Source organism: Ptychodera flava, chromosome 3 (genome assembly GCF_041260155.1).
Source record: "Ptychodera flava strain L36383 chromosome 3, AS_Pfla_20210202, whole genome shotgun sequence".
In the NCBI taxonomy this organism is placed as follows: domain Eukaryota; kingdom Metazoa; phylum Hemichordata; class Enteropneusta; family Ptychoderidae; genus Ptychodera; species Ptychodera flava.
The window spans coordinates 3,858,985-3,871,633 of record NC_091930.1 but is presented as its reverse complement, the minus strand read 5'-3'; the positions used below and the strand labels follow the sequence as shown (position 1 = coordinate 3,871,633).

At 37.9% G+C, this 12,649-nt stretch overlaps 1 protein-coding gene across 1 annotated transcript in view; it reads right to left on the bottom strand.

Annotated features, from left to right (window-relative positions):
• Positions 1–12,649, bottom strand: part of LOC139130295 (uncharacterized) — a 39,373-nt gene that overhangs the window by 3,034 nt on the left and 23,690 nt on the right. Inside the window, exons 34-45 of the mRNA XM_070696048.1 lie at positions 12,427–12,546; positions 11,399–11,505; positions 10,749–10,914; positions 10,163–10,279; positions 9,511–9,643; positions 8,805–8,917; positions 8,169–8,387; positions 7,011–7,022; positions 3,981–4,076; positions 3,068–3,310; positions 1,697–1,876; positions 827–943 (exon numbers count right to left, since the gene is read on the bottom strand). Of these exons, the coding sequence (XP_070552149.1) occupies positions 827–943; positions 1,697–1,876; positions 3,068–3,310; positions 3,981–4,076; positions 7,011–7,022; positions 8,169–8,387; positions 8,805–8,917; positions 9,511–9,643; positions 10,163–10,279; positions 10,749–10,914; positions 11,399–11,505; positions 12,427–12,546 (1,623 nt within the window). The remainder of the gene's footprint in view (positions 1–826; positions 944–1,696; positions 1,877–3,067; positions 3,311–3,980; positions 4,077–7,010; positions 7,023–8,168; positions 8,388–8,804; positions 8,918–9,510; positions 9,644–10,162; positions 10,280–10,748; positions 10,915–11,398; positions 11,506–12,426; positions 12,547–12,649) is intronic.

Here is a 12,649-nt window from a genome sequence, read left to right as displayed (position 1 = left end):
AACTTGCCATTGTCTGTATTTTTAGGCTTTTCAAACAAAGAGGTAAGTGCCAGCCAGTGACTGTGATATAGTCAACAACAATTATGACTTTGTTTTCAACTTGCTGTTGTTTTCAACTGACTGGTGTACCCTAATGCGTGTTGAGTAGTCATTTTGGCCTCCTTAAGGAATAGTTTTGGGTGTTATTTCACACTTTTACTCCATTAATCAATACCGGGAAAGTTTATTCACAGTGCATATATATGGAAAATCATCCTTGAGTATACTTAATTTAGGAAGTTAAAATGAACACTCGGACCAATCATTAGGATAAGAGTTAATGTTGTTTGAAAAGTGGTCTCTTTTTTGACGAGGAATAGACAATTTAACCTTGTGAGGGAGGCCTGTGAAAATTTGAGAAAAACATGCATGCCTGGAAAATTGTTGAATGTACTAGAAATCAGCTGCTTTTGCAGAAAACGGCACAATTGCTGCAGAAAGTGGTGAAAGAAAATCGAGATCATAACTTGTTGTTTACGTAAAGAACCTTTCACCCAGTTATTTAGGGTACTGTACATGATGAATTAGATAATAGTCACATGGACCTAAATTCCCTCTTCTAATGCCAACTGGTCAATCTCTATCATGTGTTGTGTTTTCAAAATGTACCGGTATCAAGCTGCAAAAGTGGAAAAAAAATAGAAGCGATATCACATAAACTCTCTTATCACCTGAACAAGCTCTAAGTCAGTGCATGACATTGAATTTCAAAAAAAGAAATCTGTGAATTTTATAACAGATAAGATTTCTCTCCCTAGTCTTTATTTGCCATGATTGACAGCTTTACCTGATTGACAGTTTCTTTGAGATGTCTCTGTCTCAAGACTCTGTAGACCATCTGCTCTACGCTGCCTCCTCCTTCTTTAGCCTCCTCTTGGATTGCTCCTCGTTCTTTGCCCCTCATCTGCACAGACAAGGAGGAGGAAGAGGAAGAAAAAGGGCATTATTGACAGCTGGGAGAAAATTTTGCCATTTCGGTTTTTTTTTTGCAGTAAATTCACAAGTAGGCATTTTCACAAATATTGCCACCTGAAGATTGACACATTTTATAATGACCACTCATGGGAAAAATTGCTTGCGGGAACCAAATATGGGATGGTTACCCTGGCAACTATTCATGCATTCTGACCTTTTGTCACGATTAGAAAATACGATGAATAAAACCTTCATATGTGTCATGCCTGTCCCATCTTATTCTTAAGGCAGTTTCCATGCATTAAAACTTGCATGGGTTTACTAGTGCGAACCTACCTATGTATGTATTGTATGCATGCCGGCGTGCATGCATATATGTATGTATGTATGTATGTGTGTGAGCACGTATGGATGTATATATGGATGGATGGATGGATGATGTATGTGGGTATGTGTGTTTGTATAAGCATGTAATATATAAGCATATATATTCACAAAAAATATTTATAATGTGTATTTATACATTGTTCATTAGCATAAAAGAATGTTCATGTGATATTGCATGCAGATGTACATAGATTATTAAGTGTAAGAAACTTTTATAATTGTGCAAATGAACCCGGTTTACACAAGAATTGGCATTCAGTAAATGGTTCTTGTTAATGATCAATGTCTGCCAGTATTTTGTTTTATTTTAACCAATGGTTCAAGTCTACAAATACAGCTGTGACGATGCACACACCTGTTTTTCCAGAACCTGTTCTCTCTCCATCTGTTGCTTGGCCAATTCCCTGCCCATTTCAGCTTCCTGTTTGTCCTTGAGGCTGGCTATCTGCCTCTTCCTCCTCTCGGCTAGTCTGTCTTCCAATACTTTCTTCTGTCTCATCTTTTCCTGTTCCATATTGTCCGCAAGGCGTGCCATCTGATGAGTTTGAATTCACGGGGTGAATGGACGATAGAAACAGGAAATTAAAATTCTGAAAGCAATACTCATGTTTGTGTACTGACATAAGCAATTGTACAGTTTCTTTAATTTTCAATATTGCTGATTCAAAATGAAATATCACTTCTGTCATTAAGGTAGAATGCGCCTCGGGGAGAGATATTCAGGATCTCAAATTTCTACAATTCTTCTCTGATCTACCACTTGTGGGGGCTCACTTTAAAGCTCTTGGAGAAAGAAAAACTTTCAGCATTTTAGTTTTTTTGAAAATCCAGAAATTTTATTTGCTCCCACAGATTAACACAGGGGTGACGGCCATTTTGCATTTCAACTGTTGCAAAATATTGGGTATTTAAGTCTTTCACTTTCGAGACCCATACTACCTTAATATGCTAAAATCACTGGTTATACACAAGGTAAAAAGGAGGTTAGTTGTAACTCTTGATGATTGTTTCACTATTTTTCTTTTGTATGTCAACTGCATGCTCTCGTTCTACTCCCACACGCATGTTCTTGTAAACTACAATCTTTCAGTATTCTTGTTTTGGAGGTCAACTGCAAGTTCTTGTTCAAATCTCCAAAGCATGTTGAAATACCTATTATTTGGCAGGTCAACACATCGTCTGTGTGTGGAAAATCAAATTCACTGTTTAGATTTGAATTTTAGTCAGGTCCACAATTCACATGTTGACAACTGCAACGCAGTTTACACATGTACAGGCGGAGTTGACAAGCTGAATACTGTGTATCTCAACATGCTTTGGGGAGTAGAACAAGAAACTGTTGTCGACATTAAAACCAAAACAAGTAAGAAAAACAATTATCAAAAGTTAGCATCAATGACACTTTAATTCAACTTATCATGCAGATCATACCATCAAAATGACAAAGTAAATATTTTCCTAGCAGCGCCAATAGAATTGGTCCATATTATGTGTATCCCTATTTTCTTTATCAGCTCCTGCTCTTTTAAAATTATGACAGTCAAGTCAATAATGAAAGCAACAGATTTACTACTACTTCGTTATATGCTGAACCATCCACATGCCTTCAGATGGAGCTGAGAGAAACACAGCTTTTGCAGTTGAAACTTGCCACAGAAAAAAAACAATGTGCCAGACTAAAGTGTGGGATTGAAGGGTGTGATTGTTTATCACAACAGCTGCTCACCTCCAGTCTGTGCTGTTCCATCAACCTCTCATACTCCTCCTCACCCATCTGTTTTCTCTTCAACATCATCTCCTTCTGAAACTCTGCATCCCTCTGGGCTATCAGCCGCTTCTTCTCATCATCCATTTCCGAGTCGATCTCCTTGTTGGCTTTTTCCCCATCTGCTTCAATGTCTCTCTTGATTTTCTCTTCATCTTCAAGATGTTTTACCTCCAGCTCAGCTTGTCGATCAATTTGGTTCTCCTGCAAGGGGAACAATAATGATACTATTAAATGGGGGGTTGCCACTGGCTGTGGGTCAGAAAAATACTGTAAAGCTGTGAAACAGAGATTTTTATGGCACCAGTCACTCTAGGCCAAACTGGTAGCTTGTCACTGTTGATTGTTTCAATTTCAATGTAACTTTGCAGGGTCAGCAGGTTTCGTGTACCAATTGCAAATTTTTGTTCTCCTTCCCAAAGCACCTTAAAACACTCATTAGTTAGCCTGTCAACACGGCGTCTGTAATTTTAAATGCACTTTTATTTTTACATTTGAATTTTAATGCAAACCAGAATTCACTTGTCACTGATAAAATAAAGCTTTTTACACATGTACAGACTGAGTTGACAAGCTGAATACTGCGTATCTCAACATGCTTTGGGGAGAAGAACAACAAACTGTTGACATCAAGTATAAAACCAGTGAAAAAATCCTCGGAGTTCATGTTAGTAGCCTTTGTAAAACATGATATCCCAGCTGTCCCAACAGCTGGGATGTGAAAATCCCTATTATAAGTTAAGCAATGATCACTTTGCTTCTGTGGTCTGCAGCCTGATAAGCCAGACTGTTACACTTGACAATGACCGCTGAAGAGTCCATTGATCACGATCCGGCCATGATATGCAAAAATGAAATGTGTCCTTTCAAATACCTGCAGTATCTTGAGTTTATTCTTAATCTCTTCCGACTCTAGAGAGGCGTTGATGTCATCAATGGCCTTACCACCTTCCTCTCCGCCTGCCAAAGCCTAAATGATGACAAAAAAAACCCATAATTAACATATTGAGAATCCTACGTTAAATCAATATATATTTTGTTTTCGATGTCTGTTTTTATAGCGCAACCCCTTGAATGCCATCGGTAAAATTATGAAATCCACCAAAGACAATACAAAAACAAATTCTACATCCCCAAAATTTTCTGATCTTGAACGATTTCACTTCTCGGTACCTTAATACCATTTTGCCTAAGTACAAGTATCAGACAGTCAACCGTATTTTCAATGCGGTAGATTTCTACAGATGAAACATACAAGATTACAGATATGTAGGGAAAATTTTAGTTTATCGAGGAATTTCTGAACAGAAATGCCTAAAAAGATGAAGAGATGAATGAGTTTAGCTAGTTTCACAAACAAACAGAACTTGTTGCCATGACAGCAATTACATTGGTCTTAAAAGTATTTGTGACTCATAAACACGTTGGTGTGAGAGTTTGCAATGAGTGAGAAGTTGACTCTTTACCCACAATGCATTTTAATATCATGTAGTTTGGCCCCCTAGCACAAGACAAAAGCAATTTAAGGTAGCAAAAATGCAACATGGTGCTGCAAAGTCAAGTCTTGCAGGTAGTCAAGGGTTAAGTTGTTAATTTGGGTGCTGTATCATACTAAAATTTTAGTGGGACATTTTACATATATTTATAAATTTTTCTGTAATTTGTTTTAGAATTTTAGACTGAATGCACATCACATATCATTAGCTACAGCTTGATATCAAAATTTTGGCAAAAATCTGAAAAATCTTGACTGGCGTATATTTTCTCTAGGCGACAGAAAACTGGCTTTGGCACTCAAAAGAGTTAATCAGCTGATGGTTCAAATTGCACTTTATTTTAACATTAATATATCTGGAGTTGCCAAATACTCAAACAAGCTTACACAAACCTGGACTGTGACCTACAATGTGGTCTAGGATCGCTTATGCAAGCTGACCTTACCCACAACTTACACAACGTGAAAAAGTGCCAAAATCATGACACGATAGAATTCAGAGAGCATGGAAGTGACGAAGACTGTCACATATTTTTCATAGAATAGTGGGCAGAAGATAATACCTGCCACACAGAGTAGCGTATAAGGCGGGATACCAAAACATTGCACACAAATGCACTGATATAATAAATAGTTCAATAAGTGGTATCCTGATTGTATTCAAGTGACAGAGTTCGAATTTTTCATACAATCTGAATTGTATACATGAACAGAAATAAGATAAAAGTCTTCTTAATTTTGTGAAGTGATAGAACAAAGCTTAGGTATTTTTCAACTTTGACACGCATGAAGTCAAGAAAGAGCATTCTTTTTATTTTTCTTTTATGGGATTCAGTTCATTGAAGCGATGGCTTTTTCTGCAATGGAAGCGCTGTGGCATGGAAGGTTTCTCGTCTTGCCTCCACTTCAAGACTCCTTGAATTTGAGACCAAATCTCTCGTGGATATTGTCTGGTTTCTTTTAAGGTCAGTGCTGACACTACAACTGGTGAATCTCTTTCGTAAGTATTCAATGTTTTACTGCATTGAAGAGGGGGTGGGGATGGGAATGAGTGTACAGTTACAGACTGTCTCTTTAAGGTAGATTGCACCTCAGGGACGCATATTCAGACTCTCAAATTTTCAATTATTTTCTGATCCACCACTTCTGTGGGCTAATCTATTTCGAGGTCTCTGATTTAGTGAAGTTTTTCACCGTCTCATTATTGTGATTTTCAAAAAATTATTTTCCCCCATAGAGTTAGCACAGGCATGGCGGCCATTTTGAATTTTAAACATTGGTAAATCTTAGGTAATTTGTTTCCAAAATTTGCATAGAGACCCCTCATCTACATTCTCAATTTTGGAACAGAATAGTTGACAGTTTCCTTGAGGTGCATACTATCTTAAAATAGTGACAAAACACGCCTAGTGACGAAGACACTCACAAAAATTTTGCACACAGTGTGATAAGAGCTGACAGTTTCAAACCATGCATTACACAAAACGAAAAAATCACTAACACTACCAAGTTACTTCAAAAACTACAATCATGACCTACTGTAATCAGGCATATGAAGTGATCTCATTGTTTCAATGGATGGATAATTCCATTCACTTAGAAAAATAGGTGTGATTTGGTTTAAAGTATATCTCTAATAAATGGGCATGCAAGAAAAATAGGGGAAAGAACCATATGTATTTGAAAGCTTCCATTTAGTAAGAGAAAACATTGCTCAAATAACATTTTCCTTCAACTTGATAAAATAATTTCAATCTTTCTGCATTTCTTGATCAATTTTGAGATGTTTTGGGACTGACAGGCAGAATGTCCAAAGTAAAAGAAACATGATTTCAGGAGACAAAGCATCTTTTAAGAACATTCACTTTCAGATTTTTAGAACGATTTTCTGATCTACCCCTTGTGTGGGCTCATTTTGACCTTGCTGTGTAACAAAATTTTCTCTGACTCTTTTTTTGTAAAGATTGAAAATTTTACGTTTTTCTCGACGAGGGATGGTGGCCATTTTGTATTTCAAATGAGTGTTAGGCAGTTCATTTCTCACTTGGTGAACTTTGACCTCTACAGCACTGTCGAACATTCACTCCTGACATGAGCATAATCACTACTGCAGTTTATCTGCAGAAGAAATGCAGATCAAATTTTCTATGGATCTCAGAGTAGAAGTGGTGCAACTTTGTAGCACCATATTCCGTCAAAAACACGACAGCTTTCAAATAAATATAGGTTTTAATGCTAGACTACAGTGATGTCCACTGAATGTCACATGCAGAGGAGGGACACTAACTACAATACACGCATGCATTAAATATGAACAATAAGACACAACGATTTTTTTAAATGGACAAAAACACACAGATGAACATGAAAACACGACACATATTTGTATACATTGTGGGGATATGTTACCTTTGTTGTGACCTGCGGCAGGAAGCAAAGTAAATGCAAGACAATATTAAGCATATGTTTAAGCATATGAGTGACAAAAATCATAAATAAAAACGCAGCAATTTGAGAATGTTGCAACAGAAAAGCTGCCTAACAGTCTAAAATGTTTACTTCAAGATTCTCTGACAAGGGGGGATTTTCTCCGTTTTAAATAATTTTTTGGGGCTTTCGGTTCTGATTGAGGGTGACCATAATAAATTACACAAATTTGTTATGCAAATTAAGGTTTTTTACAGCATTAGCAAATTAAGATTACTGCTTGACCAAATGTCAAACAAAAAACAATCTCAAGTTTCTCTCTCTTTTCAATCTGTTCAATGTTTGATATATAAAAAGCCTACACAAATCATTCACACTTCATGATTCAAATGCAGTTTTGCAATGTGGAGGAAAACTCTGGCTTAAGCTCTAGTACAACTTTCCATTGACTGGAAGCTAGCTTTGTCTTTTTACTCTGGCTAGGCAGATAGTAAATCAATTATATGATGTAACATTATGGATAGAAATCATGGTGTTTGTCCAGATGAAGAAGAGGGCTACTGTAAAATCCTTTTCCAGGTATTGCTGTTCACAACACTGAGGGCGCTCTTGTGTTTCTGCTGTAAACCCAAGTGCAGTTGGCTTTGCCATGAAGTTTGGATAGTGGCATTTGGTTTTCAAAGCATGTCGGCAAAAACTATCAAGACGGGCAAGGCTACTTTAACTCTTTGCACCCTGACCCCCTGGTACTCTATGATGTCATCGGACATTTTTGTCCGAGCCGGGTTCAAAGGGTTAACACCTTTTACAGGTATTGCTGTCTTAGAGAACATGATTGCTTTTATGTTCGGCAAATTATCCTGTGTGTAGCCAGCTCTGCCATGAATTTCTGATAGCCAAGTTTCAATTAATAAGGAACCATGCCAAACACACACACAGCATACAGGTACAGTGTACTGTTGAACACACTTTTGGTCTGATAATTCACATAATGCAAATAGTTCAAAAGCTATATTGAAATCTCCATACTATGACGTAAAATTTTACAAATTTTGATGACAACAACCTACAAATTGAAAATTTTTCATTTTTGTGATGTTGAAAGATTTCCTAAGTTTTCTGACTTGACCATTGCCTTACCTGTTGTTTGCTGACGTGGTTCAATTCCTTGTGAACCGCATCTTCAACTTTGACCTCTTGGCGGAGGCGTTTCTTTGCGGCCAGTTTTGCCATCAGAGCGTTCTTCTGTTGGTCTTTCTGTGAGTCCAGCTTCAATTTCAGTTTCTCCTGGTTTGCCTCGTGCTCTGCCATGATTCTGTCTCTCTCTTCTCGACTCACATTTCCATCTTGCATCAGAGACTACAAAAATAAATAGTTTAATAATATAAGAGTAGAATTTGCCTTGGGGACAGATATTCCGACTCAAATTTTTACAATTAGTTTCTGATGTACCAGTTGTAGGGAGAGGCCTCATTACAGCTCTTGTAGTAAGAAAAACTTTTACTATCTTACTTTTTCAAAAACCAAAAAGTTATCTTTTCCCCCATGAAATTAAGATTGGAATGGCGGCGATTTTGAATTTGAAATGGCAGTCAATGTCAGGTACTTTATTTCTCATACAAAACTTTGCACGATGACCCTTGATTTTCATTCAGGTAAGGGTTCATTGAAGAAGATTTTAGCAAAACTTTAAGTCATTCACTTTCGAGGCACGTACTACCTTAAAATATTCGCAATAATTTACATACGTGGATTACGGCATCATTTTCAACTTACATTGAGGGCATCGATGTGAGACTTTCGCTGCTCTTCATTTGCGATGTCATCGAGCACGCTCAGTAGGGCCTGCTCTTCGCGTTTCCTGTCAGCATCCTCCTGAGCATCGGCAGCTGTTGTGCAATTTGAAAAAAAGTACAACAATAAGACATAGGGACTTCTGAAATGTTTTCAGCAAAGTAAACAGACATTGTGACGTCATCTTATAATCATCTACTCTTAGTAGCTTTTTGCATGATTTTCACACTTCTTTGGTGGGCCACGATGGTGAATACACCCCAATAGGCAAGACAAATTTTGAAACGGCTACTCTGGTTAATTTGAAACACTGTCGTACATTACTCTGCAGCAACAAAATACTTTGTTAAGCAATAAAGCACACCCAGTGTTGGTATACCACGAGATTTTGACCAGTTCACGACATATATACATTAGCAATAGCGAATGCATATATGAAGTGAACTGGTCAAAATTTAGTGGTATACCGTCGCTGGGTGTGCTTTATTGCTTAAATAACAGCCATTAGACTTTTATTTTGTCTCAAATGAACGGAAACAATCAAAACAAGATGAAAGTCAAACTCTCCTCCCCGACACTCACTAAAATCATACTTATTGGACTATTCTTATATACGTGCAAATGGACTATACCACTTAGATTGAAGGGATGGAAAGCAGGACAGGGATGGAAGATATTTGTGTCTGACCTTCTAAGTATTCCTTTTCTTCATCAGAGCCTGGTTTGACACCATCAGGTAATTTCTTATCTTTCTTCTTGGCTCTGCGTGCCTTCATTCTCTCCTTCATGTTATTTTTCAAGTCCTTGCTGCGTTTGCTTTGCTGTGAGTCAGAACATATCATGTTGTTGAATATCTCCGTTGACACAATATCTTTCCTCACTCTTTGTCTATTATACAAACTACAACTTTTTCACCAATTTCCCTCATTTATTTTTCCGTTTTGCACATCCTTGATAACAATCCTGTTTATTTTTATAATCTCTAGTTGACAGTGAGGCAACATGTCATCTGTCCTGTGAAAATAGACAGGGGATGTGTCTACAGGCATCTTGTGGTGGACTGACAGACAGACATAGATACATGGATACATAGATAGATACAGACATACAGACAGACAGACAGAATGATAGCTTGACACAAAGACAGACAGATAGACAAACCAGACACACTGATATACAAGCTGACTGACAAACTTAGTATTCCTCAGCTGTGATATATGCAAATAACTTAAAAAGTGATGCTATCATCAATTTCGCAAAGGAAACAATCTCAGAATATTTCAGTCAGTGAGAGAAGCAAACTACTAGTCTACATCACAGAATATCCATGACTTGTTTACCTGAGACACTGCCTCTATAGCCTCCGCAACCTTGGCCTTGTTTGCTGCATTCAGAGCTCTCATCCTGGCCTCCATGTCCGCATCCAGAACATCCCGCCTCTCCTCCGCATCAGCAGCCTGATAAACAGTAATGCAAAACAGAAATGTAATGTCACACAATTTTACTGTTCATGATAAAATGATGGTGCGATGTGTATCTATGTGAGTGTCCGCTCGTAAAGTTGCATATTTCTTGCTCTCCGTGAATACACTCCATGCGTAGTATGTTTCCTTTACAAGTTTCAATGCAGGTATCATTTCATGAATTCTCTCTAGCTCAAGACTTGGAATCATTTGTTTTGTACATTTTCGAAGGTCAATTACGGAACGGCTCATGACTACAACAGTATTCAAATTACTGTGTGATATCTGAAATTTAAATCATGTGTTGCGGTGTATATTTTGAAAAACATCAACTTCCTAGTCATTCCCTGTTAACCAGGAAGTTTGTCTGCCTAACATACATTTCTATGTTCTGCGTTCATACACAAAGTATATATCATCCTACATGACGGGTCACAATCAGATTGACCCTGCGACCTCTCACCTTTTGCATGTCTTCAGCATACTGGGACTGCAGCTCGGCGAGCAGCTTCTCCTGTGACTCGGCCAGTCTCCTGAGGTCACTGTCAAGTTCATCATCAGTTGGCTTTGTCATCTCAGGGACGTTGTCTTCAGTCAGCCCCTCTCTCTTGGCTTCAGCGACTTGTTGTCTGCGAAACAAAGTTGCAGATAAAATACATATAAATAGAGAATTATTTGTATAGATATACGGCAGTGTGCCCTCTAACAAAAGAAATTTCAGGAAACTTCTGAGTCAATTGAAAAATTTGTGAAATTTTCTTGAGTCACAATGTATAATTTCCTATTCAACTGAAAATGTTCTTGCGTCACACAGAATATTCATGAGTCATGGCGCGCCAAATAGGCTTAGAGGGCACACTGCTATACGGTATATACCCACACATATCTATTGAAATGTTGCGATAAAAGTCTAGACTAATATATAACTATTCACTAATCACTATTCACTAATCACGATAGTTACTGAAAGTAAATGAGATGCCACAGTGACCTTAACAACACTCCTCAAAAGTAGATGAAATGGGATAATCTAACTCATATTCCATGGTGACGTGGATCAGACCAATCATTGAATGGGTGTTTCAGAGTGCACGCAGCATTCACTGTTCTCACCTATGCAGATCCTCTTTACGTCTCTTGCGTCTGTCTCTCATCTGCTGCCGGAGTCTCGTCAGCTGTTCCTGTTTCTCCTTCTCCAGCTTCTCAGAGAGCCTTTGAACCTGGAACACGACATATACTTTTGATCAAACAGTCAGGAATTGAAAGATGCGGATCGATATGTTGTCTCACCGAGTGAAAAAACATATCATTCATTCATTCATTTGAGAAATAAAACATGAATTTCAGACTTTTCAGCTGTGATTAACCAACTGTAAACAGAAATCACATTTCTTTTTTGACAAATTCAACGGTGCTTACAGTGATTAAAGGGACAGTGGCTGTGACTAGATGGTTTTTTTCACTTGTTTTTAAACGTCAACTGACAATAGTTTATTGTTCTACTCCCCAGAGCATGTTGAGATACACAGTATTCAGCTTGTCAACTCAGCCTATGTATGTGTAGACTGCAGTGTTTTTGTGGATGAAAGAATTCTGGTCCAGACTGGAATTAAAATGCAAACAATAACAGTGTAGTCTACACATATACACACTGTGTTGTTGAGCTGAAAAGTAGATGTCTACATATGCTTTCGGAAGTAGATCAAGAATGTGCAATCGACAAATAGAAAAAAGGTGAATAAAATCATCCAAAGTTACAGTTGCTGGCCCTTTAAATGACGTCAGCGGCAATGATTATAATCGAGAATGCGCTACGCATTCTAGTTTCCTTGCAAAACCAATCTCTGCACAGATGTTGATTACTTGTTACATGCAATTTCAAGCTTGATAACAGATATTTACAGTGAACTAAAATACTATATAACCACTCAAAATGTCCCAGCAGTACCCTGTTTTGTTTTCCTTGTGACCAAAATTTTTGCTTGGATCTACTGCTCTTAATGAACTCTCTGAACTATCAATGAACTCTACAGCAACTCTGTGCGGAAGCCATTTCCAGTGCATGTCAAAATGTTATCTGAACACATCAGTTTAGCTAAACAAACGGAAATCACTGACTCAACACTGAGGGCAGCACACACCTGATCTGCATACTCGGCAATGATTCTGGCTCGTTCATCATCCGATTTGGCTCTGCTTAGTTTCTCTCTCAGTTCCTTCTGCATCTGTTTCAGTCCTTGCTCCTTTTTCTTCTCAGAATCCTGCAAAACATTCCAAAATTTGAATAGTTCAGAGGCTAAAACCATGGGTGAACATGGCCACTATCAGGGTGTGAGCTACAAATTTCACAACTCTTGAGATGCA